Below are 24,741 nucleotides of genomic sequence, written 5' to 3' on the forward strand. Positions count from 1 at the left end.
TCTCTCTCTCTCTCTCTCTCTCTCTCTCTCTTTCTTTCTTTCTTTCTTTCTTTCTTCTTTTCTCCTCATTATGAGTCATGTCTTCCACCTTCTTGGCATATCTGTGTCATTTTGATTGTATGCCAGATATTGTGAATTTTACCTTGTTGGGTGCTAGGTATTTTTTATTCCTACAAATATTCTAGAATTTTGTTGTGGGGTTCAGTTAAATTGCCTGGAAACAGCTTGATCCTTTTTTCTCTTTTCTTTTCAGCTTTATTGAGGTATAACTGACAAATAATAATATATTTAAAGTAAACATCATGGTGACTTGACTTGGTGCTTGTTTTTATGCTATGTTAGATGGGGCCAAAGAAGCCTTTCATTTAAAACTAATCTTTCCTTATCATTGAGACAATGCCTTTATGACTCATTCACCTGATGTGCCGTGTTTCATGAGTTTTTTCCATCTGGCTTGTGGGAGCACAGACGGTTCCCAGCTCTGTTTGAGCTTAGGTGATTTTGTGCCTGATCCTTTTCGGTGGTCCTTTCTAGCCACCTGCAGTTCTTGAAATGCACATACTGATCAGTACACAGCTGAAGACCCTGGAGATCTCTCTTTCTCTCTCTCTCTCTCTCTCTCTCTCTCTCTCTCTCTCTCATCTCTATCTCTATCTCTATCTCTCTGCAGTTCTTTCTGAGTACTCTTTTCTGTGAACTCCAGCCACCTTGGTCTTCCTGAGCTCCAAATTCAGTCTCTTTAACTCAGCGAGCCTGCTGGGCTCTGCCCTGTTTCCCGCTTGGGCTCCAGCCTGGCACCTTTCTCTAGGCAGCACACTGGAGAAATACTGCAGTTCAGCTCTTTCGTTTCCCTTTCTCAGAGATCACTGTCCTGTGCTGCCTGTTGTCCAATTTCTGTAAACATTTGTCTTATGTTTTGTTTCTTTGTTTAGTTATTTAAAACAGGAGGGTAAATATTTTCCCTTTTACTCCATCTTCACCACAAGTAGAGTCCCACTTGTTTCTTTTCACTGTGAATATTTTTATTCAGACTTTAATTTAAAATGGAATCCTTTTAAATGTTAGACATGACTTTTACTAATTACAAAATAATAGATAAGAAAGTACAACACATGGAAAGAATCCTAGGCTAGAACTCTAGAGAACTAGGGTATAGATCCATTTTGTCTTTCAGACCATTCCAAGACTGCGTTTTCCTGCACCTGAGGGCATTTGAAAGTAAAAAGTGCAGACAAGGTCATTTCTTTGGTGCAGCACAATTCAATCATTTCATGATCCTATGAAACGCAAAGTATTTCCAGAAGATCTTAACTCATTTTCAGAGAATGGAAAGAGTCTGTAGGAGTGTTGCCAGATTTAGGAAGGAAGAGACAGCCACAAACTAAAGTGCATGAAGAAGGGATAATGACAAACAGGGAATGAGGCATGTCCAATGCCTCCAGGATCGGAGGTCCCCGAAACAGTGGAGAAAGGGCAGGGGCTGAGGAAATGCTGAGGGAACACATGACACAGTGTTGACCGGGAGGATGAACTGAAAGTCTGCAGATGAAAGAGTTCATTAGGCTTAGCAACCTCCACAACGCCAACCAGGGAAAAGAAAAATTGTATATGACATCAGATAGCTAGAAACTTCTTGTGTCTAAATCCTAGCAGAAGGATAAAAAATTTACACCTGGCATTTATACAGCTGTTTAATATAATAGTAATATATTATATAATAGTAATAATTAATATAATAGTAATAACAACAAATTCACTTTCATGGAAACCCACAGAAATGGGTGTTTATGGAGGAAAAACAACAAATAAAATAATCATGAAAATCTAGGTTGCAGTCTTAGGGACCACAAATACCACATTTATTTAGAAGAAGCTCTGACTGAGGAATTATGGTCAGTTCCAGAGTAATCTTATTAATGATCTATTTGAAACCTCAAATAACAGGCTAAGGAGAAGAAGCAAAATCTTTTGCCAAAAGTCACAAAGCTAATTAGTGCTCAGGGTATTAGAGCCCAGTCCATAGGACTAATAGCCTCTCTCAATTTCACTGAGCTGCCAGTAGGGTAAGCTTTGATTCAGTCACATTTTTACCAGAATCTTCTTTACATATGTCATGTTTTTAAACACATTATTAGAGACAGATGTTTGCTCTGTGATGATAGGATGATCTAAAACCTGCTTGCCGACTTTTTGGCTAATTTTATAACTTTCTCATTATTAGGGCTATTTAACAAACATAAGTAGTTGGTCGAAGTATAATAGAACATGAGACTCACTGAATGTTGCTTTTTCACCTTCTTTAAAGGGTTGAGTTCATGAGTGAAAAATACAAGCAAAGAATAGGGTGGGAAAACGTGGCTCGACATTAAACCAAGGACCCAACATTAAGCCAACATAAACCAAGGGCTAAAAGACAAATTCTTGATTGTCTTCCTTTAGGACTATTAAATGATGCATTAAATTACGGTGATATTTTTGGCACTCAAGGAAACCTTTCCATGCCATTTTGTAGAAATCTATAATTGTCCGTACTGACTGGCTAGTATATTCATCTATTTTTATACTTAGGATTTGCATCCTACTTCTCTGATACACTTTATGTTTGGTTACAATAAAAAATGCATTAAGACTGTGTTACTGAAATTCTCAATAAAGTGGTTAACAATCTTGGCATGTAAGTGGCTATAATTACCTTTCTAGGTTACTAGTACTAGTAAATTGAATAAGGAAAGCTTTCCCTTCTGTGTCACCCTTCCACATCTAGGTTTGTGATTTCCAAAAGGCAAGATGAATTAGCTTTTAATTAAAAAAAATTTTCCTGATTGTAGAGATAATAGATCTAGGAAGGAAAATAAATGATATTCTAGAGAAATCAGCAGAAATTCATAGGCTCTTAAGCCTTACAGAGCCAACCAATTTCTGTTGCTTCAGGCTTGAATAATTATATTGAAGTGCAATAGATTTGAATTCCTTCTAAATTCCTAAATTTGGGAGGAGAATATATTCCTATTTTACTCTTGGAAAGGAAAGGCAGAAGAATATGAAATCATTCCAGCCGTATCTAAGAGTATTAGAATAGTATGAGGGCTCCTATATTTGCTGTGTTCCCTCTGATGGGCACAGAGATAAGAGATGATAGCTGGTGAATCACTGTTCTATTTTATCTAGAGACCTGAGTGCTCTCACTGCTCTATTCCCTTAGGGGGTCGTGCTCCTCTGCTTAAAAGAATATTGCCTGCTCTGTGAGCTAATGATTTGTTTGGAGGATGGAAGTCTCAGAGGTGAAGATAACTGCACAGCTTTTATAATGTATTTTTCAAATCTTTGATCTGCTTTTTTTGTGAATACACGGGATCTCTCTATAGTAAGATTAAAGATGTCTCTTCAGCAAAGAAAGGCAGAATTTGAAAACCTAAAAGCTGCTCAGACTTCCAAATAACATTCTGTATTTCTTCATTTCGTCAACATCATTCTTAGTGTTGTCCTGTATTCACATGATAATTGCATGGTAATCAAAATACATTACTGGATCATAGGGTGGTTTTTTTTTTTCTTCCATATTTTCCAAGGAGGCAGGGAACTCTGTATCTTGTTTTAAAAAGTGGTTATTGCAAACTAGTTTATGGCTAGGACATATATACTTATTTTAAATTCTATTTAATTTGACAAATATATACTTGTTAGCTAGTAGATGTCAGACACTGTGCCTTCTTTCATAGGGAATACCTTCTTTCATAGGGAATACTTTCATACTCTCATTGGGCAGATAAGGCAATTGCAGAAATGGCTATGGTCGGATGTACAATATGACAGATAAAAACTGTTTGGAGAAAAATAAATGACATTCAATATGGGAACACAGAGAAGAGGTAACATTCAAGTGAATGGGGTATCAGGGGAGATTTTAGCATTTGAGAAGGACCTTGCAAGACCAACAAGATTTCTCTGGATAGGGTTGGAGCTGGAAGTGATTATAAGGTACATTGCTCATGTGAGTGTGCGGAGGGAGGTGGGTATCCAGGGGAGGGAGGTGGATGAGAAGCTTGTATTTAACTTGTAGTTAACAGGGAGCCAATGGAAGTTTTTAAGCAGAGCAAGGGTAGAATAATAAGAGTGTGGTTTAAGAAATATTTTAAAGTAGATTTTAGTACATTTTGAGCTAAAAATATGTCGATGTAAACAAACAAAGTGTGTTTGATAATGTCCTACAGGTTTTATTTCAAAATAGAAAATCTACCACTAAAAATGTTAAATATGCCAGCAGTATAAGAATTCTCATTTATACTTGAATCTGAAAGATTATTATTTCTCACTTTTATAATGATGTAGCTCATCCATGCATAGATTTCTAATCTCAGTCAAACGAATCATTAAGGGGTATACTTCCTAGCATTCTGCAGAAATTAATCTTCTCTACCACATGAATATGAGTTTTTACTATCTGAATAATATTTTGAAGTGCATTTTTTGTTCTGCTCCTAAGTCCTTTAGAACACAACACACCTTTACAAAAAAAAGTGAAGAAAAAAATGTAAAAAGAATAGAAACATAAATAGCTTTATAGAGTAAAGAAAATCAAAAGACATTATTTAAAAGCCCCAAATAGGACTGCAACAAATAGACACATGGCTCTGATCAGAAACTTTGAGGAGTATTTTTTTTTTCATGATTATCATTTTGGTGGTTGGAGCTTATCTGAGATAAATCTGAAAACATGAGTAGCTCCATTTATTCTCTACCAAACCTCGTATCAGAGCAAGTAACCTAATAAATGGATCATATTTTCTCTACTTTATCTCCTGAGCAGAAAGAGTAAGAAACTAAAGGGAAGATAATTCAAAACTATGGAACAAACTCCCAAATATATAACAAGACAACACCCTGAAGTAAGCAAAATATTATCTAAAAGTAGTTAATAGTTAACCATAAATATCTTGGGGCACTTGCACACATTGAGATTCAACAAGCCACCTTTTGAAGACTATCTCGTTTCCTCTAACTGTGCATATATTTGGAATGATACCTTTCCTTATTTTATAACTAGAGGACAGACAGTGGTAAGTGTTATTCTGCTAATGTAAAAGAGTCAATAAAATTCCTTTGTGCCCAATTTACTATTTATTCTATGGAGGAAATAAATGCCAAAAGACACTATTGTTTTATCTAAACAGCCTGAGCAAAAAAGGTTCCAAATAGGAGATGCTTCTTCAAGTTACAAATTTTGCCTAATGATTCCATTTAAGTTATCCCAAAACATTTCAAATATTTTGCTTTAAAAAGTTTGATTTGCAAATGAATAATTGGCCAGCTGAGTGGCTCAGTTGGTTAAGAGCTCACTCAAGAGTTTGAGCTCTGAACAACAGTGGTTTGAGTCCCGGCCCGAGCTGAGCAGCTGCTGAGCTGCCAACACAGGTTGGCAGGATGGCTCAGCTAAAAAAAAAAAAAGTGTGTGCAAATGAATAATTGTATCACCCAAGGTCTGTCATAGAAAGTACTGTTTCCATTTAAAAAAAAAATCCTATTCTAAAATTCTTGACTGAGGACTAGAGCCTAGTCAAGTTGACACACAAAGCTGATCCCTCTAGATATTTGTTTTTAATTGACTATTTTGATTAATTATCACAAGAAAAAGTATATAGGGAAAAAATGGCATTAAGCAAAATTAATATCAAATATTTTCTAAATTACTATTCCAATTTAAACTGATAAAACTAGGAAAATTTACTGTCATTGGAAGAGTATAATATTATTAGCATCTATGAACACTTGTTCTTGTCAACAAGGTACCCCAAACACTTTTTAGAAACATAAACTTATTTCACATTTCTTAGAACTGATCAGTACTTATTGTTGAATATTAAGATAAGTGAAAGAAAACAGCATGAGAATGGCGAATTATCAAGTTGTAGAAATCACTAGCACTATTTTATGCTTTCCTTAAACACTGGAGTTACCATATAGCATGAAAATACATCCAATATTCACACAGAAATGAATACATAAAATTAAAATTATCAATAAAATGAAAATCACCAATGACTGAGTACACCTTTCCAATGAGAATGACTTGGCCATTAAAAATGATATAAAAACTAGGGCCGGCCGAGTGGCGCGATGGTTAAGAACTCGCTTGGGATGCCAGAGGGCCCCGGTTCGGATCCCACATATGAGGGCCAGTGACACTGCCCTCCACAGCTAAGATGCTGAACAACAGCTCAACCTGGAGCTGGGCTGCCTTGAGTTGCCGGCGACGGCGTAGGCTGCAGCCCCTGTGGCAGTGGGTTGCCATGGGGTACCCTGGGTTGCCATGGGCTACCGTGTGTAGCCAGCAGCCAGCGTGAGCGGCCAGCAGCCAGCGTGAGCGGCCAGCAGCCGCAGTGAGCGGCCGTCCAGAAGCCGGCGCCTGATCTGCCTCACCAGGGAAGAGCGCAATGACGGTGCCAACTTGGGCCAGTGAAGCAACATCCTCCACAACGAGATTGAAGAACAAAAATGACAGCAACTTGTCTGTTCCCCTTCCCTCAGTTCCCCAGCACTGTTCCCATCCCCCCAATTCCCCAATTAAAAAAAAAAATCTTAAAAAAAAAAAATAAATAAAAAAAAATAAAAACAATGCCTTACTAAAAACTGGATCAGGCGCGATGCTGCTTCTGCCCTCCTTCCATGATAGTAGATGGTTAAGGCTGGCGAGGTCTGCAGACTCTATATAATTGCTCACTGTCAGCATCATCTGATGCGCTTTTGCTATTCCGTAATGAACTTTTGTTTCCTCCATCAGGGGAATGTTTGTTAGCTCTGTTGTTGTGTCGAAAGCTTGCTGAAAGTATGCAGAAGCTTTGTTGTAGTATCCCTAAAAAGTAAGAGAAATAATTTTTTCTTAATTTTACCATTCCATATATCTGCCCACTTTTGGCATGTACCATGCTGTTCTTTCAACAGTTATAGCAGTTCATCGTCAAGAAGAAAGGGATGGCAAGCAGGGTCTCTGCTAGAACGAGTTACTTTTTAAGTCATGATTGCTAGCCATGCAATATCTTGGAAGGTTTTTTGGAAAAAAAAGTTCAAATATTATCATAGCATTTTCATAGGGTTCAACCTACTATATGATAGCAAAAAGAAGTATGGGAAAGAGTGAACCAATTCACATTGATTTGGATGGAATTTTATTACTTGTAGCATTGGATTTACCTCATGAAGTATTTCTAACCAGCTTTAGTTTATAGTCACAGCAAGAGATCATTTTCAGCCAACCCGTTTAAACAATGACCAGTGACAACAGATGCATGTATCTACTGCTTTGGTTATTAGTCTTTTTTTTTTCCCCACATGCACATGCTATTCTTGACTAGAACGTGGAAGCATCTGAGATTTTTAAAGAAAATATGACCTCGATAGCACTAGCACAACTCATATGATCATTTAAATGTCTATCTATTCTCCAAGTTCTTTGCAACATTTTAAGTTATAAAAATTCAAGGTTTTGTTTCTTCTGGTCATCTTCACCTCTTCTCCTAAAAGCTACTGTCCACAAACAAATAATGTTTCCCTAACTCTCGGGAAGTGTCAGGACCAGTGCAAAGTACTTCATATGTACTATGTCATTAGCTTTCAGAAGTCATCCTATGAGAAAATACTCATCTTTTACAAATAATGAAACTGAGTCTAAGAGATGAGACTATCTTTTGCCACTCCCCCTGCACCCAAGTATTCTGAAAATCCTCATTAAAAACTCTTCCTCGAAGGAGGATATTATTTTTAGGATTGAGCTATGTTTGTAAAGACTTTAGGAAACATTTCCTTTCTTCACTGACTTATAACACTTTGGGCACCTTCCCCTCCTCTCCTCTCCCCTCCCCTCTCCTCTCCTCCTCCTCCCCCCTTTCTCTCTCTCATACACACAAACAAAAACATACATGCACACTCTTTTGAAAAGAAACCCTTACTAGAGAGAATATTTTATTATGAATTTTCAAGTGATTTTTCTCACAATATTTTATGAAGGAATTGGAAATAAAAACACCATAAAAACAGCTTTATAGCATACACTAGCACAGGTAACATGCATACCCAACTCCACATACCTCTGCATAATCATGGAGTTCAGCAAACTGATTGAGTAAAGAAGTTGCTAGCAAGGTGAGGAGGGGGAGAAATAGGGCTTATGTGACAGTTATGCTACATACATACACAGCACATACAATCATATTATGCTATATGCCCACAAGAACAGTTTAGGTGCATTCAAATCGCTCATTCTAATTAAATTTGCTAATTTAAACAGAGTCCCTGTTTATTATATCAATGATAATTTTTATTTGTTGAAGTAAACAATTCTTTCTCTTATTTTAAAGTATAAAAAAGAATTTATATGAGAATCAGATTACTCAATTAGGAAAAAATAAAATTGTATCAAATATATTTGTATGCCAATTACTTAAATTATATGATTGAGAAACAATACAAACACTGAATATGAAAATAAAGCACATAATTATAGATTGTCCTGCTAGACATCAAATATTCAGGACAAAATATATGAACATCTATGAGTAGGCCAAACATTTCTATTTTTAAAAAGCAAAGTATAAATATCTAATTATGGGCCAGCCGAGTGGCTCAGTTGGTTAAGAGCTCGCTCAAGAGTTTGACCTCTGAGCAACAGCAGTTCGAGTCCCGGCCTGAGCTGAGCAGCCGCTGAGCTGCCAACAGGTGGCAGGATGGCTCAGCTGAAAAAAAAATCTAATTATTATTCGAGTTACAATTCTGAGCTTTAGGATATTTATTGTTCTAGGTGAAAGTCTCAGGAAAATTTGGGGCCATACATAAATAAACATTTAAATTTCCAGAATTATTTTTGTATATTATTTTGTTTGTTAAAACAAGCTCATTCATCCACTGGGCAAACCCCATGCCAGGAGTAGGAATTCAACAGTGAATCGAGCTTATGGTCACGTAGGTGAGCTTGGTGCTAGTGGAAGTATTCATATGCCTAAAACTTCTACTACATCTTACTTAAGAAGTGCTTTTTTATCTCTAAAACAGGATCATTATAATTAGGTAACTATTCTTCCCTTAAGTTGTTCCTAGTTTTCAATCTTTAGACACACAACTGCCATAAAACTGATAGCAACATAAATTTCTCTATAACAATATTAAGGAAATACAACATTAATACTTCTCAGATGCAAGCATTTTTATAATACCTTTTTGGATGGAGATTTCATTGCTGTGCATTGTAGTTCCAGATTTTTAATTCTTTAAGAGTTTAATATCTAAACTTAATCTCTTCTCCAAAGGTTCTGTCTAAACCTCCATGGTTCATTTTAATTAACCCCTATCGTATTATAAAATTCAGAAGATTTCAGTAATTAATTCTGGTAATCTTAAATATGAGTTTGAGAAATGAATTTATACAAATGAATTTATGTACTTCATAACTGCATCTTATTGGAAGAGACAACTTCGTTTAATGTTATAAATATCACTGAGAATCATTTAGTGAACAACTTCAGGACAGGAGCTTGATGACATCATAGACCTTGAAACAAAGCTGGTATTATTACACTATAACATAGATTTTCATGAATGATTCTGGTTCTTACCAGATCCTTTTTGGTGTCTAGAATGTCACTCTTATCTAAAGAGCAAACTCAAAATAAATAAGCATTTTCTTAGTACTAAGAAAGAATCATTTCTTATACATTTTCCCTATTATTTTAGTGTTGGAACTACCATTTTTTTTAACTATGTGGTTATTCTCTTACCTTATTAGGAAATGGGAAATCTCATAAACAGTCCATACCAAGTTATTTTCCCTAAAACATTCTCATTTGACCACTTTATATTAATTACATATTTTCAATTAACAGTCCATGAAAAGGTCTTATGAAAAGGGTGGGATGGGTGGCCCATATTCCAGCAATATGGAGTAAAAGGGTTATTCTACCACATAAAATAAGCTAATTTTTCTAACTAAGAGAAAGGCTGTTTTAAAGATGTGTTAACCTTAATTATAATAACACTATAATAATTACAGAAAACAGTTAACGCCAGTATTTTTCCAAATACAGCTCTATATGATAACTGTGGTCCTAATTTTATTTTTAAGAAATTATTGTTAAGAATATAATTAGAATATATTGCATGAATAATATAACACCAGAAAAGGCAGGATGAGGGCAGTTTGTAGAAGGCTTTAAAGGATAGACCGACAAGTATTGTTAGATTGGCTTTTAAAGATTCAGTACAAGTTTTCAAAATGCCACAACATTGTACAAAAGCGAGTAGAAGTTTAGAATGTCAAAAGTGAGAGGATACTACTCTACAGTTGTATAAAATTGGTTATAAATTTATTGATTGACTCAATGAACTCATATATTTTGCTTATCAGCTCTGTGCCAGGTTCTCTGCTAAGCACTAGAATAAAATGATGAACAAGGCAGATATGATCCCTGTTCTCATTAATCTTCCATTCCAGCCAAACTAAACAACAGCAACAAAAAAAAGAAATAAGTAAGAAAACGATGAGATAATGCTACATGGAAAATGAATGTTGAAGTATAATCTGGTGGGTTCTTTTGTTTGGGGAACCAAGGGAAGGTCTCTGCGAAGATGTGACATTTAACTGAGATCTGAATGACAAGAAACCAGCAACGTGAAGCTCAGATCGGAGAGCATTCCATGTAGAACATTCCAGCCCAGGCAAATGTCCTAAGGCAGGAACAAGGTCCACAGGTTTGAAGCACTCGGCTGTGGTGGAGTAGATCAAAAGGAGAGTGAAAGGCCTAAAGTCAGAGGGGGTGTGCCTCTCACATAGGCTATTTTATATTTGTGTTCTCAGAAGAATGGAAGGAATGGAAGCGTTTTAAGCAGAGAAATAACATGATTTGATTCACATTTTGAAAGGACTACTTGGGCCTCTGTGTGGAGACTGAATTGTATGGAGGAGGAATGGGGAAATGGGTTTGGAGCTTACTGCAGTAGTGCAGGTGAGAAAACGCAGTGTCATAAACTGATGTGATAGTAGCAGAGATAGAGAGAAGTGGGTGGATTTGAGATATATTTTGGAGGCATAAAGATCAGGGTTTGCTTCTGGGTAGAATAAGGAGCAGGGAGGAGAGAAGAATCAAAGAATATACAGGTTTTTGCTTGAGGAGCTGGGTTGGTGGATAAGGATACCGCTTTTTAGGACGGGAGAAAGTGGGAAAGAGTCGATCAAGAGAGGGAGGAAGCATGCTGAATCTGAGCTGTCTGTTAGGGATGCTGGGTAGGCAGTTGGCTTTACAAGTACGGAGTCCCAAGGAAAGATTCGGGTTGAAGATACAAATTTGAGAGTCATCAGCATATGGATATTTAAAGCCATGGGTAGGGATTAGATCAGATAATGGGAGCTCACAGATCGAGAAGAGAAGGGTGCCAACAAAAATGTTTGAATACTTTTCTATCGTGGTTGAACATTAAGTTCATAGATAAATAGAATTTGGGGGAAACATAATGAGTTGAGTTTCATTTCTAGTAGGTCATATTTGAAGAGATCTAAGTGAAGAAGTCAAGTAGGCAGTGGGAAAGCCTGGCGTTGAGGGGAAATATCTGAGTTTGAGGTATTAAAAAGCTAAGTGCTATTGTGTACCAAACCTGTGCTAGGTACCATGTACATATTTTTAAATTCCTAATCCTTATATAGCTAGTCTTCAAGATAAGTTGCTACTGACATTTGAAAGATGAGGAAACTGAGGATCAAAGAATTAACTTGCCTAAGGTCACAGTTAATAAGCCGCTGAGCACAGATTCAAGTTCCGGTGGGCAGAACTCAGTGGAGTCCTGTCCTGCTACAGTTTCCTTCACAGAAAAGCATGGGATGCAAATAGCTTGTGACATTGTTCAGGTATATAACTGGAATAAAGGCATTTAATACAATTAGAAAACATCCACGGGCCGGCCGAGTGGCTCAGTTGGTTAACAGCTCGCTCAAGAGTTTGAGCTCTGAGCAACAGTGGTTCGAGTCAGCCCGAGCTGAGCAGCCGTGAGCTGCCAACAGGTGGCGGGATGGCTCAGCTAAAAAAAAAAAGAAAACATCCACAAGCAACTGAAAGGCAGAGACGTGAAATAATTCTTTGCCAATGTTCTCCTAGGAAATGGCTTTATAGAACAAGAAGGGAATTCAGGATGTCATCGAGGCTATCACTTTGTTTCAAAAAGACGAAAAGGAAGAGTAACTATCACTTAGTTTTAATAAATCTACTTAGTTATACCTCTTGAAATCATGCTTAGTCATGATTTGACAACTCAGAGTAAGCCTAAGAAGTCACCAGTCGATTTTTATTGACTTGAGGAAGTGGCTTCAAAGCATCACAGTAATGCACAAAAATCAAATGCAACATTAACAATTTTAAAAACAAATCAAGCTATGTTTTGAAGCCTACAATATCATAAAATTGTTACAGCACTATGTACTTAATACTATACTATTTATCAGCGACCATTTATTTTAGCAAAATATAAGGAGTCACTAAGGTGTATATGAATCAACTTGTGTGTTTGAAGGCATGTACATTTGAAGATAGCATAAATACCGGGAATCCTCCAATTTTATATTAGAATAGAGATAAACTGGGAAAAAATTAACTTTTGGTAATTGACACAGCTTTTGGATATTATTCCTGCCTCTAGCCTTTAGATATTAAACTCTTCAAGAATTAATAATAAAAAAATAAAATACACATTGATGAGATACAAATTCTTGGTAAAAAAGATGAGAAAATGCAAATATAAAAATATTACCCCTCATAAAGGTAGATGGTTTTATTTTCCTGTGCTTTCTGTAATTAGAAAAATACAGGCTGATACCTGATATCTGTTCTACAAAAGGGCAGAGTTCTGGGTACTGTTTGGGGTAGGATAAATTAATTTGTGCTTTTGCACTTGTGTTTTTGAAGAACAATCCTTTTAATAGATGAGACTATATTTTTATTAGACCATAAGCCTCCCAAGGGCATAAACCCTGTCTTTTTTTCACCATGGTTTCCTGAAAAGAAAACAAAAGCACATACGAGGTCAACAAGAGAGGAGTTGCAGTGATGGGGGCCGCGCAAGGACCACAGTGGAGGAATGACCTGGGTGCGACTGGGGAGACAGATGGGGAAGGGCACAAAGAAAGAGAGGAAACGAAGTTGGGTGGACCAGAGGGAGACGGAGAGACAGCACAGGTTGAGAGAGCCGTCCCGGAAAGACAGGGGCAGGAGAAGGGAGCGAGGTAGGTAGGGAGCAGGGAAGAGGAAGGAGGGTGACAGTTAAGAAAAAAAGGGGGTTTTATGATGGCGAGTGAAAGGAAAGAGGGGAGGCAAATGAACCAGGGTGAATGTGAGAGGGGTATACAAAGAAAAGAGATGCTCCTTAGAAAGCACGTTTCCCATAGTAGGAACTAAAGATAGTGGTTTCATTCATTCAAATTAATTTCAAACTCTATTTCCTTAAAAAAAAAAAGCCTAAATGATTCTGAAATCATCAAAATAATTATATGGCACAAAAAAAGACTGAAGTGGTTAAGAGTATGGGTTTGAATACCACAGGCACCTAGAAGCTTGGAGACCTAGGGTCGGTGAAGGTTTCATAAACCCTCTAAGCCTCGGGAAAAGGGGAATTGTGCGACACCATGTAAGGGTGAAGAGAATAATAATGGCTACCATTTACACCGATGGCATTTACCTCCACTGCCAGACTCTAGTCTAAGCGCTTTCTATATAAATATATTACTGCAATATGCACAACAACCTTATGAGGTGAGAAAACTGAGGTGCTTAGAAAGTAATTAACTTGTCCCAGGCCACAGTCTTGTAAGTGAACGAGTTGGGCTTTTTAACCCCTGCAGTCTGGTCTCAGAATTAGTGCTTTTAATCACCAAACAGCCTCTCAAAAAAAGTAAGACAATGAGTATAAACACAGTTTGAGAATGTAACTCCCCTTAAAAATGACAGATCCTACCCATGATCACAACAGCAATTAGAACTAGAGAAACAAGCCTCTTTCCTACCATTTCTGAAGGAGAATCTGGGTCATAAAATATAAAGTCAGGAGAAAATAAACCAAAAGTCCGTCACGGTCAATGCATTTCACTAGTAATGGCCTCTTGGATGAGATACTTTACTTTTAGACTTTTTTTTCTCTTCTTTCACATAACCAATCTGTTGCTAGAATTACATATTCCCTTCAGGATTGCTTTTGGGATTGCCCTTTCTTCTCCTGAGGGACTCAGCAGGAGCATCGCAGCTGGATTCACAAAACAAGAATTTGGATCAAGAGAGATGAATGTCAGCGTCGGCAGAGAAGAGCCAAGTGTTATAATGAAGTTCCTTTGAATTTCAATAGTTTGATTGCACTTTAAATCTGAAACCACTTAGAAGTTGTGCTGGCTGTGAAAATATGAATCAGTGTTAGCAGCTTGTGGTGACTGCATGGCTCTGAGGAACTCGAAGAAGAGGAAGAAAGAGGCGTTTCTCTTTCCAGGCACCGCCTTGTGCGTCAACTAGGTCCTGCAGTCCAGGGGCCATTGTGCATAACACTGTGGGGAGGTGAGGATCAAATGGAAACAGAACTGAAACATTCTGTACTTTTTCCTCTTAGAAGCAAGAAACGCATATACTCACTTTTTCATTGTAGATGTCACCAAGCATTGTACTTGCTCTCACAGCATCTAGGAACTGAAAATTGCTTCTTAAAATTTTCACAACTTGTTTCAGATATTTAATGGCTTCTGTCATCTCTCCTTGGCTAGAATAAATAAAATAGGAAACTATTTGGGTATCATTTCACTTAAAGTCACAGTGAAGAGAAGACATTTTATGTCTCTACTTTAGAAAGTACAAGATGGTTATCAGGGTAATCAAATTTAAAGTGAAATATCAAATTTTAAAAAGTATGTGGCTGGAGTTCACAGTAAGTTAAAATTTCACCATGCCTTGCTGGTGAAAATGTGAACTGGTGCAGCTGCTTTGCAAAATAACTTGGCCATTCCTCAAAAATTTTAACATAGAGTTACCATAGACCTAGCTGTTCCACTCCTACATACATACCCAAGAGAAATGAAGACATACACACACAAAAATGTGTACGTGAACATTCATAACAGCATTATTCTTAATAGCCAAGAAGGGGAAGTAACCCAAATGTCTATCAATTAAATGGATAGGCAAAATGTTGTATATCCATTTCATGGAATGTCATTTAGCCATAAAAAGGAATGAAATACTGTTGCATGCTATAATATGGATAAACCTTGAAAACATGCTAGGTTAAATAAGCCAGTCACAAATAACCACATATTGTATGATTTCATGTACATGAAATGTCCAGAATAGGCGAATCCATTGAGACAGAAAGGTTAGTGAATACCAGAGGCTGGGGAGAGGGGGACATGTGGAGTGGTTGCTAAAGCGTATGGGGTCTCTTTTTGGGGTGATGAAAATGATCTGAAATTAAACAGTTGTGATATTTGCACAACTCTACAAATATGCTGAAAACTACTGAACCATAGAATTTGAATGGGTGAATTGTAAGTTATATGAACAATGCCTCGATAAGGCTGTTATTTTTTTAAAAAATATGCACATGTCTGGCAAATCTATATTTCTAGCCCCAATTCCCCAACCCCCCATCCTATACTCTACATCCGTATTTCCAATTGTCCAGACGTACTAAGCATGCAAAGGAAGGTAGTGCCCTCCAAGTGACTATCCCCAAAGATGTGACCTAATGATGAAGCTGAGAGCATTTTGGGAATCCCTCTTTAGGAAACACCTTCTTATTGTAAAGCATTCATAAGTAATTTAACCAATTTTGTTCCAAAGAAGGGATTGCCCCTAGAGATTATTACGTGCTTTTTTTACATACGACCCTAAATCTTTTTGGCTGTTTCCAAAGATTGAACCCATCTCTCATACAATGACGTGCTGCTCTAAGGGTCATTCAAAAGAATATGCCATCAGCTCAGACAGCATTTCAAAGGAGTTTAATTTTAAACAGATAGTGGCAGGATTGAGGGTATCAACTTGCATAACCCCCCAAAATTTAAGAGGACAACATTCATTTTTATAGATAAGCTGTGGTTTGTTTGTAAAAATATGTTAGTTGCTTTCAAGTCACAGTGTGCTATGGTGGATATTAGACAGATCTAGGCTTAACTCCCAGCTTGGCCCTTTAGATGAATAACTTTGAACACATCTGCACTCTTTCTCAGCTTCAGTTTCCTCATTTTTAAAATGGCCATAGGTGTTGTGAGGTGAAAATTTACATGCATGCATAGCCTGGCACATGTAGAGAGTCAGTAAATGACAACGAGTATTATTACTACTGCTCAGTGAAGTAAAAAGCTATCATACCCACAGCTTTCTACTTGATATTATCTACCACCAGCCATGAAGCAGAAATGTCAATTTAGCTAAGCAATATTTTTGGAAATCTTTCATTATGCAATGAATAAAACACTATAATTTGAATAGACACTGCAAGACAAATAAGGTCCTGATGACCATTTTCTAGGGGTCAAGTTCAAAGAACTAACATTTTATGTTTACTTGAATATCAGGTACTATCAAATGCATTCTTTTTTCCCTTTCTTATTGGCAAAAGGATACTCTATATAAAAGAAATCGAATGGAATTTCACATTCCCAGAGTTAATATTGTTTTTTAGGATTCTGTTCTCACTTTTTCACAACAAAATTACGAACAATCTTCTTCCACACTTAGGCATAGCTGAATTCTCCAAAAAATTATGAATTGTTTGAGGAATATTTCAAAGACAGATATGGAGCAAAATACCATGAGAGGTGCACTCATTACTTTAATTTACATATTTGTTTTGGGAATAACTAAAATGGTATTGAGAGAGCTTGAGAGTATAAAAATATTAATAAATAAAACATTATACTACTTAGAATTTTGTGCACACTTGTAAATTCCTAGGACTGAAAATATTTTACCAAATTGATGTTGACTTTCCAAGCTCTTTCTTGGACTATAATATTCAAGAAAAAATTGATGACATAAGAAAAAAAGTAGAGATTTCTTTGCATGTCACTTTAAAACCTTAGGGAAAAATTATTATTTTTATTTAGCTAAAATGGGCTCACTGCAATTTATTTATTATGGTTATATTCCTAAAAGCTGATATATTTTTGATGGAAGTACAGTTTGGATTAAGTTTGGCTTGCTGCGGATTGTTAAATCACAACATACACAAACAAACAAACAAACAAAACAAAACAAGTTCAGTGGCTAAGAAATACAAAATAGCATAAATAAAACTATTGCTGGGTGAGTCGAGTTGTTTTTCTCCCAAAGGAGCAACAGATCTCAAAAACATCTAAAATTATCTGGAACTCACGGTAACAAATAATGCTACAGAAAAAGTCTATTATAAATTATAAGCTCCACTCAGTGGACGTACAGCTCTACAGCCAGCAATCCTACTAAGACAGCATTTGAAATATAAACATTATATGTTGCTTGAAGGATTTCCAAGTTTAAAAATCGAAAAGATTGAGATTTAGAAGCCAGTTTTTCTTTGGAATGGAAAGAATCAAATATTTCCTCACCGAAAAGCTACAGATTATTTGTATGAGTTAAAGGACAAGGTTAAAACGTTAGACATATATTAATTCCAGTTTTCTATATGCAGTGCACAGGTGCAACTGCAACAGCGTATTATATGGTATAATCATTCAATTCATTCAACCAGGCCTTAGAGAGTTAAAAACATATATTCTGAGGAACAGGACGCCTCGGTCCAAAGAATGAAAATGAAGCAGCGCAGAATATTTGTGTATCAAGGTGATTCCACTTTCCAACTGGGAAAACAGGACTGTTAACACCCACATCCCCTGACAACTGTCCAATTATGCATATCACACTTGGCCTACTGTTTGCAGTACAAGTAATCAATAAAGGATGTGGTTGAGTGAACATAGATTTTGGTTGAACCAATGCATGAAAACTTAATCATTTACTCAGAGAGAAGAAATCAAATAAGGCAGAGATGAAGCAGCCACTGAGGGGTTTGTTGATTGTGCCACCAAGTTTGTGGGCCACAGACGAAAGTAATAAGGCAAATGGAATCAGTGACAGGAGAAAATGTAAAAAGCTATTCTTAATTTCCTGAATTAATAGAAATGTTTTGATGTATTTTGGGGGGGAGGGGGTCATTTTTAGGAAATCTCACGTCAAAGCCTGGATGTTCAGTGTTAAAGAATATATGAAAATTACTAGGGCATGTCATTTCTCTCAAGCAAGAAGAAATTAATTTCCAGCTATAACAGAAAGGTAATTTTCACACTTGCAACTTTGTGCTGATTGATTTAAAGGTGTCTGCTGTGGAAAGTTTTCTAGGAAATAATTTAATCTGAGTTTGTCAGAAAATTTATACTTGGTAGGGAATAAACCCAAGCTAATTGTGACCAATGTGCTTTAAACGACTCTTATTTTTGTGATTCCCTCCCCCTACATTCTTTAAAAATGGTCTTCCTGATTATGTTGGAAAGTTATGACACTTTGGTAAATGAAATATTTTGGTAAATGAGGCCAAAAAGACGCTGTAAGGAAAATTGAGGGTTCCCCCCAACATCTGTATTTACTCAAATTGTCTGTCTACATGTAATAATCATATTTTAAATTTTATTTTATTTTTTTAAAATTAGTTTCAAGTGTACAACATAGTGCAATATACTTTTTACCCTTCAAAGTGACAACCCCCCACCCCAATCCGCCACCCTACTCCCCCCCATATCATACATATCTATTACAATTCCCTTGACTCCACTCCCACATTATACTCCACATCCTGTGACTATATATATCTATATATATATTCAATTATAGTGCTGGCGAAGTTGTGGACAAAAGGGAACCCTGGTGCACTGTTGGTGGGACTGCAGGAAATCAGTATGGAGGTACCTTCAAAAACTGAAAATGAAACTACCGTAAGAACCAGCAATTCCACTCTTGGGTATCTATCTAGAGAAACCCAAGACGCTAATTAGAAAAAAACATATGCACCCCTATGTTCATTGCAGCACTATTTACAATAGCCAAGACTTGGAAACAACCGAAATGCCCATCGGTAGACCACTGGATTAAGAAACTGTGGTACATTTACACAATGGAGTAGTACCCTGCTATAAAGAAGAATGAAATCATACCATTTACAATGATATGGATGAACCTAGAGAACATTATGTTAAGTGAAATAAGTCAGTCGGAGAAAGACAAATACCATCTGATCTCACTTATATGTGGAATATAAAAAACTGAATAAATGAGTAATGTAAACAGAACTAGTCTCATAGATATAGAGGAAAAACTAATGGTGGCTAGAAGGGAGGGGGGTGATAATCATATTTACTTGGTAATTTTTCAGCTCATTCTCTGTTTTATGGACTATACTTCTGGCTTTCATAGCTGAGTCATAGGCAATTGTTATTATTTGAGAATATCAATTTATTTTTTCACTAGTATTCCGAGCAGAAAAATAAAAGACATCATAAATGCTTATTTTCTCTTATGCTGCTTAATACTACCCAGACTAACTGCAAAAATAACAAACCCTGTTCACTATTCAAATCTTCATCAATAATTCTAATGCCAGGGATAGGACTAGTGTTACCAAATGAGCAACTCTGTATTTTCAAGTGCTCAGTCTTGAGGGAATGTGGTGTGTTTTTCAATTGAAGCCACAATATAAATTCATATAAGCATTTTAGTAGCTTCCAGCCTTAAAGCTTATTCACCTTTCATCCATGCTCAGCTGATGGCCTTAACATGGCTATCCTCCCCCATTTTTTTTAAAGAGATAAAATATGTTTATAGGGATAGGGCTACCATTAGTGGAAATTGTGCAATTGCACAGGCTGGGCAAAAGATATAGAGAGGTGAGGCTAAACTTCGTATGCAGCTTGACACATTTCTCAGCCACCACCAGCATAATTGCCTCTGTTTTGGTTGTGTTCCATTCCTTGCACATTACTACTAATCTGAGGACAGTTTAGGACCATGGAAGGGATATACATATGTGTATGTTGTATGTGTGCGTGCATGCATGTAACAAAGAACACCAAGCCCTTGGAGAGAAAATGCTGCAAAATGGCAGATTTGGACTGGAAAGGCTGCTGTGTCCTTGGGACATTTCCCCCCTATAGCCTCAAAAGAACATCTCCTGTACCTTTCGTGCTTTGCATAATATTATTAAATTAAGAACCCATGTCCACCGTATAAATCATTGATGGCTTCGCTGGTACTTTAGCAGATGGGAGTTCTTAGAAGTGGAATTTGTTTCACATGGCATACAAGTGAAATGGGGATAAATCTTGCCCATTATATGTTTGCTCCAAGGCAGTTTAGTAGAGTGTTGAGTGTGTTGGGTTACAATTGTCCCCATTCCTACCAAAACCATACCCTATTTCATGATATATCAAATACAGCTATATTCATTGTCACACTTAAACCCCAAATAATACTTAAACAGTCAAATTGAACCATTAGATTGTCTGTTATTGTTATTGCCAATATTTACCAGTTAATTGTTCATCTTCCCTTAGCTTTTACTGTATAGACCAGGAATTCAAGTCCTGGGGTGGAAACGAAAATGTTCCAGATGAGACACCAGAGTAACAGGTGAGAATTATTTTAAGATAAGCTCATGTTTTCAGAAGTTTCAAAAATAAATATAAAGACAATCAGTAACCAACAGGGCATTCCAACACTTGTCCTGGGACATAGGTAAGTGCTCAATATATGTTCATAAAAGAAACTATATTTCCCTGGAGTTTTATCTCTTTAGTTATGTTGGGACACAATGTCATGTTGGAAAAACTATTTTATAAATACGTCAAGAGATGCATTTATTTAACTGTACAGGCTTGGGCCAGGTATGATACTACAAAGCAAGACAAGTAATCCAACCATTTTCTACTGATTCTGGGCAGTACTGACAGCAGAGTAAAATAATTTAATAATCAAAATGAGCTGGAGAAAAGAAAACAGCATTGGTGTGTTCCAAATAGACAGTAAATTGAATACTTGTGAATCTCTTCTTCCTGTTCAAGCATCTGCTTCTTTCCAGTTGTTACTTGGAAAGTAAAAGTTTAAGGGATAGCTGGGCTGATCCTCCAAGGGCTAGTTACCAATCCTCATTTAGAGGGACCAACAGCACTCATGCAGTCCAGCCTTCCTTGAGTAAACTTGACACAATCTCTGTCTATTCTTATCATTACTCATACTTTCAAAAAGCTGTGTCTTGCATATACAAGGTAGGACACTTAAGTTCACAAACTCATCCTAGAAAATGTGCTACATATCTCATTGCTGAATATCACTACAGTTACCTTTGAAGTGCTCTCCTTGGGAAGCTATGCACCGACACCAGTGCCTAGTCCACCCTTCAAAGGAATTTTGGAACTCTGTCTGGAATGGCCATCAAAGCTGTCATTGTATTACCCTTGATGTCGTGAATGTCATCAAAATGTCTTCCTTTCAATATTTCCTTTATCTTCAGGTAAAGAAAGAAGTCACTAGGGGCCAGATCAGGTGAGTAGGGAGGGTGTTCCAATACAGTTATTTGTTTACTGGCTACAATCTCCCTCACAGACAGTGATGTGTGAGCTGGTGCATTGTCATGATGCAAGAGCCATGAATTGTTGGTGAAAAGTTCAGGTCATTTTTGTCTAACTTTTACATGCAGCCTTTTCAGCACTTCCAAATAGTAAACTTGGTTAACTGTCCAGTTGGTACAAATTCATAATGAATAATCCCTCTGACATCAAAAAATGTTAGCAACATCTTTCCAACAAGTCTGCGAACTTAATTATCAGACCTCATGAGATGACATATCAAAAACTATGGCCTTAACTTTTAAAACTTTTCTTATTCTTATTCTATTTTGGCTTAAATTATAATGATAACAATGCTACTATATAATGCAATAATTAAATGGAGTATACAACGATAACAATACAATGTGTGAAAGGCCAATCACATATTTTCCGTAGGAAAATTTGTATCAAAAGTTGTTCATGTACACTTTTCTTAAATTTTCTGTTTTAAATGAAATGTTCAGAATGTTGTTTTTGCACCCAATCGTTTATCCAGACACACTCAAAGGAAAGGTGTCTTAATGGAAGAAGCATGACTGAAACATAAACGGAAACTTCCTTCCAAAAAGAGATCTGAAGGTTATGGTGAGCCACAGTTAGTGAAGCGTACTGTGTATTTCTGTGCTCTCTGCTTTTTTTAACCTGTGAGATATGACCTGGTTTTCCCCTTTCAGGCAAGGTCATCACTAAACTTACAGAAAATAAAAAATAACACAAAGGCGGAAAAGACAAAGAAGAGTTGAGGTGCAGATTTTCAAATACTACATTGGTTTAAAACAACTTACGATGAAAGGGTCACGTAAGGAGGGCACTGCTTAAAATGTAAGCAGACAGTAACGGAAAGCGACAGACCTCAAACAATTTCAGTCTTTCACAGCTGAGTGCATTCCCAGTGACAGGAAGACAAGGATGTGCTAACTTACCTCTGCAGGACTTTGGCGATGGCTTCATAGGCTCTCCCCAGGCCGAGATCATCAGCCAGGTCTGTAGAGATTTTACTGTAAGTGTCGAGGACCTATCAGGAAGAGAAACACACATGAAACATACAGCTCAGCCGGATTCACTGATGTTTCATTGCAGAACAGAAACGATGAAAATTAATAGTTGTTAATGTCTCCATAAAATATATATTTTTTTGTTTATTAAAAATTCATGTTGGTTTGGTTTATTTTTAGCTATAGTATAAATTGTTTCACAGCAACCTCTTGAAGTCATGACAGTGAGGTCTTCCTTTTGTGAAAATAACTCTTTCCTGCACGATCCAAAAATCCTCCAATTTAGATAACTTAGGTGTGAATAAATAATTGAATGGCTTGCAACATTATTTTAAAATATGGGACTATTATCTAAAGTAATATAAGTCAGATTATCATACTCTACCATGGTAGCTTAAATATCACTTTTCTTTCGATAAATAGCTGTTTGAAAGGCATGAATTTAGGTGCCAGGCAATCTCTAAATCCATCATTTTATTCAATGCATATCTCACAGTTTGTACATGTATTCGGTATACACTAAAAATATTTCTTACAAATGTACTTCATTACCAACAATCCCTTCAATAATCAAAAGATTATGGCTGCCACAGCCAAATATATGACATTAATTTAATTTAACACTGACATCATCTGTGCGGTATAATTTCCCTTTTTATTCTTTTCCCCTTTCAATGAACGAATGGCCAGGAGGAGGAAAATACGTAAAACAAAATCCCCATTTTGTTCTTCTTCCTTTATTGTTACTGGACCTATTACACACATGAGGACACAAGAAATCTCCAAAGACCTCTGTGGAAACCCTCTCTGCACATTTTCTAAGAAAGAATTAGTGAAAGTCATTTGACAGAGTTGGGAGAGAGTTGGTGTGAACGAGGAGATAAATACACGCTGTGCACTACCGCCTCAATCAGGCAACTGGAGGCTTACGTTTCAGAGGCAGTGCTGATATTCATCTTTACTTTCTTAAAGTTAATATTTGGGAAATAATTTCAATGAGGCCATTGTGATACCTCATAAAATGTGGGTTTCGTGTGGTTTCCAAGCGAGCACTTGGCATATGCTAATATTAAAACTCACTCACTGATACATATTGACCCAGTGTTTTAATTCCCCCTAAACCTGCACAGCTCATTTTTTTTACTCTTATTTCAACCTTTGAATAATCTTTGTATAAACCTGAAATTATTCTTCTCACTCTGTGTTGCACAACTGACAACAGCTAGATGTAGTCATGGACCTTTCTGAGCTAAGGGGCAGAAGCCCTGAATTTTGGGAATTTATAAGACACATTATTGAATCCAAATATCAAAATGTAGGAAGAGATTTTCTAGCACCTTTTTTGTTCCATATATTTTTATAGGACATTCTAGATCTTTAAGATTGAGTATTATATTTTGTGTCAAAAATAGTTTGTTTATTCAGCAAATATTGTTACTATGTGCCAGGTGCTACATTAGACCTTAGAAAATCTTAAATGAAAAAGAACATGCTTGCAACCCTTCAGGTATTCACAGTCTAGTGAACAGGGTATGGACTGATGCAATTGTGTGAATTAGCAAAAACTGAAGGCAGGTTTCTCCAGAGCTTACACGGTGCTGGCCGCACCGCTCCCCCTGGCTCCTGGTCAGCCTGAACCCTGAAGCAGTACAGTAACCTGTGGGGGTGCCCAATTTTATCTTAGAGGTGTGACTCTTCAGCCCAAGGAGAAGAAGTAGGTGCCCAAGAAATTACAGGTAGATACTTCAGCGCTGATGGCTCCTATCTCACACCAGGGTGTCATGCTTCCAAGGAGCAACAGGGGGCAAAACCCAGCTCAGGCTCTATAGACGCTTTTTTGACTCTATAGATGCTTCCTCACGGAGCCAGATGTGGTCTATTGGAATGGACACTAACTTTAGAGTAATAAGAGTTGGTTGCAAGTCCTAATTCTTTCATGCCCTACAAGTTCAGTGAGCCAAAGAAGTCAAAAGTCAAAAAGAAAATTCACCTCTGAGAGCTGCTGTGAGGCTACCATGAGATATGATTGAGAGCTGTGTAAACCTCAGGACAGGGAGGCTTTGGCAATCTGTTAACCAGGCATCAGTAAACGGCTCCTGGTAAAAGGTT

The 24,741-nt window shown here is 36.9% G+C and overlaps 1 protein-coding gene across 3 annotated transcripts in view; it reads right to left on the bottom strand.

Annotated features, from left to right (window-relative positions):
- Positions 1 to 24,741, bottom strand: part of TTC29 (tetratricopeptide repeat domain 29) — a 193,436-nt gene that overhangs the window by 70,880 nt on the left and 97,815 nt on the right. For all 3 annotated transcript variants that reach the window (XR_002126112.1, XR_002126113.1, XM_019661350.1), the window contains 3 exons: positions 22,561 to 22,652; positions 14,643 to 14,766; positions 6,622 to 6,850 (listed from right to left, as the gene is read on the bottom strand). Coding sequence is in view for 1 of the 3 variants with exons in the window: in XM_019661350.1 (XP_019516895.1) it covers positions 6,622 to 6,850; positions 14,643 to 14,766; positions 22,561 to 22,652 (445 nt within the window). In the remaining 2 variants the exon portion in view is untranslated. The remainder of the gene's footprint in view (positions 1 to 6,621; positions 6,851 to 14,642; positions 14,767 to 22,560; positions 22,653 to 24,741) is intronic.

The sequence above is a fragment of the Hipposideros armiger genome, unplaced genomic scaffold (genome assembly GCF_001890085.2).
Source record: "Hipposideros armiger isolate ML-2016 unplaced genomic scaffold, ASM189008v1 scaffold_346, whole genome shotgun sequence".
Classification (NCBI taxonomy): domain Eukaryota; kingdom Metazoa; phylum Chordata; class Mammalia; order Chiroptera; family Hipposideridae; genus Hipposideros; species Hipposideros armiger.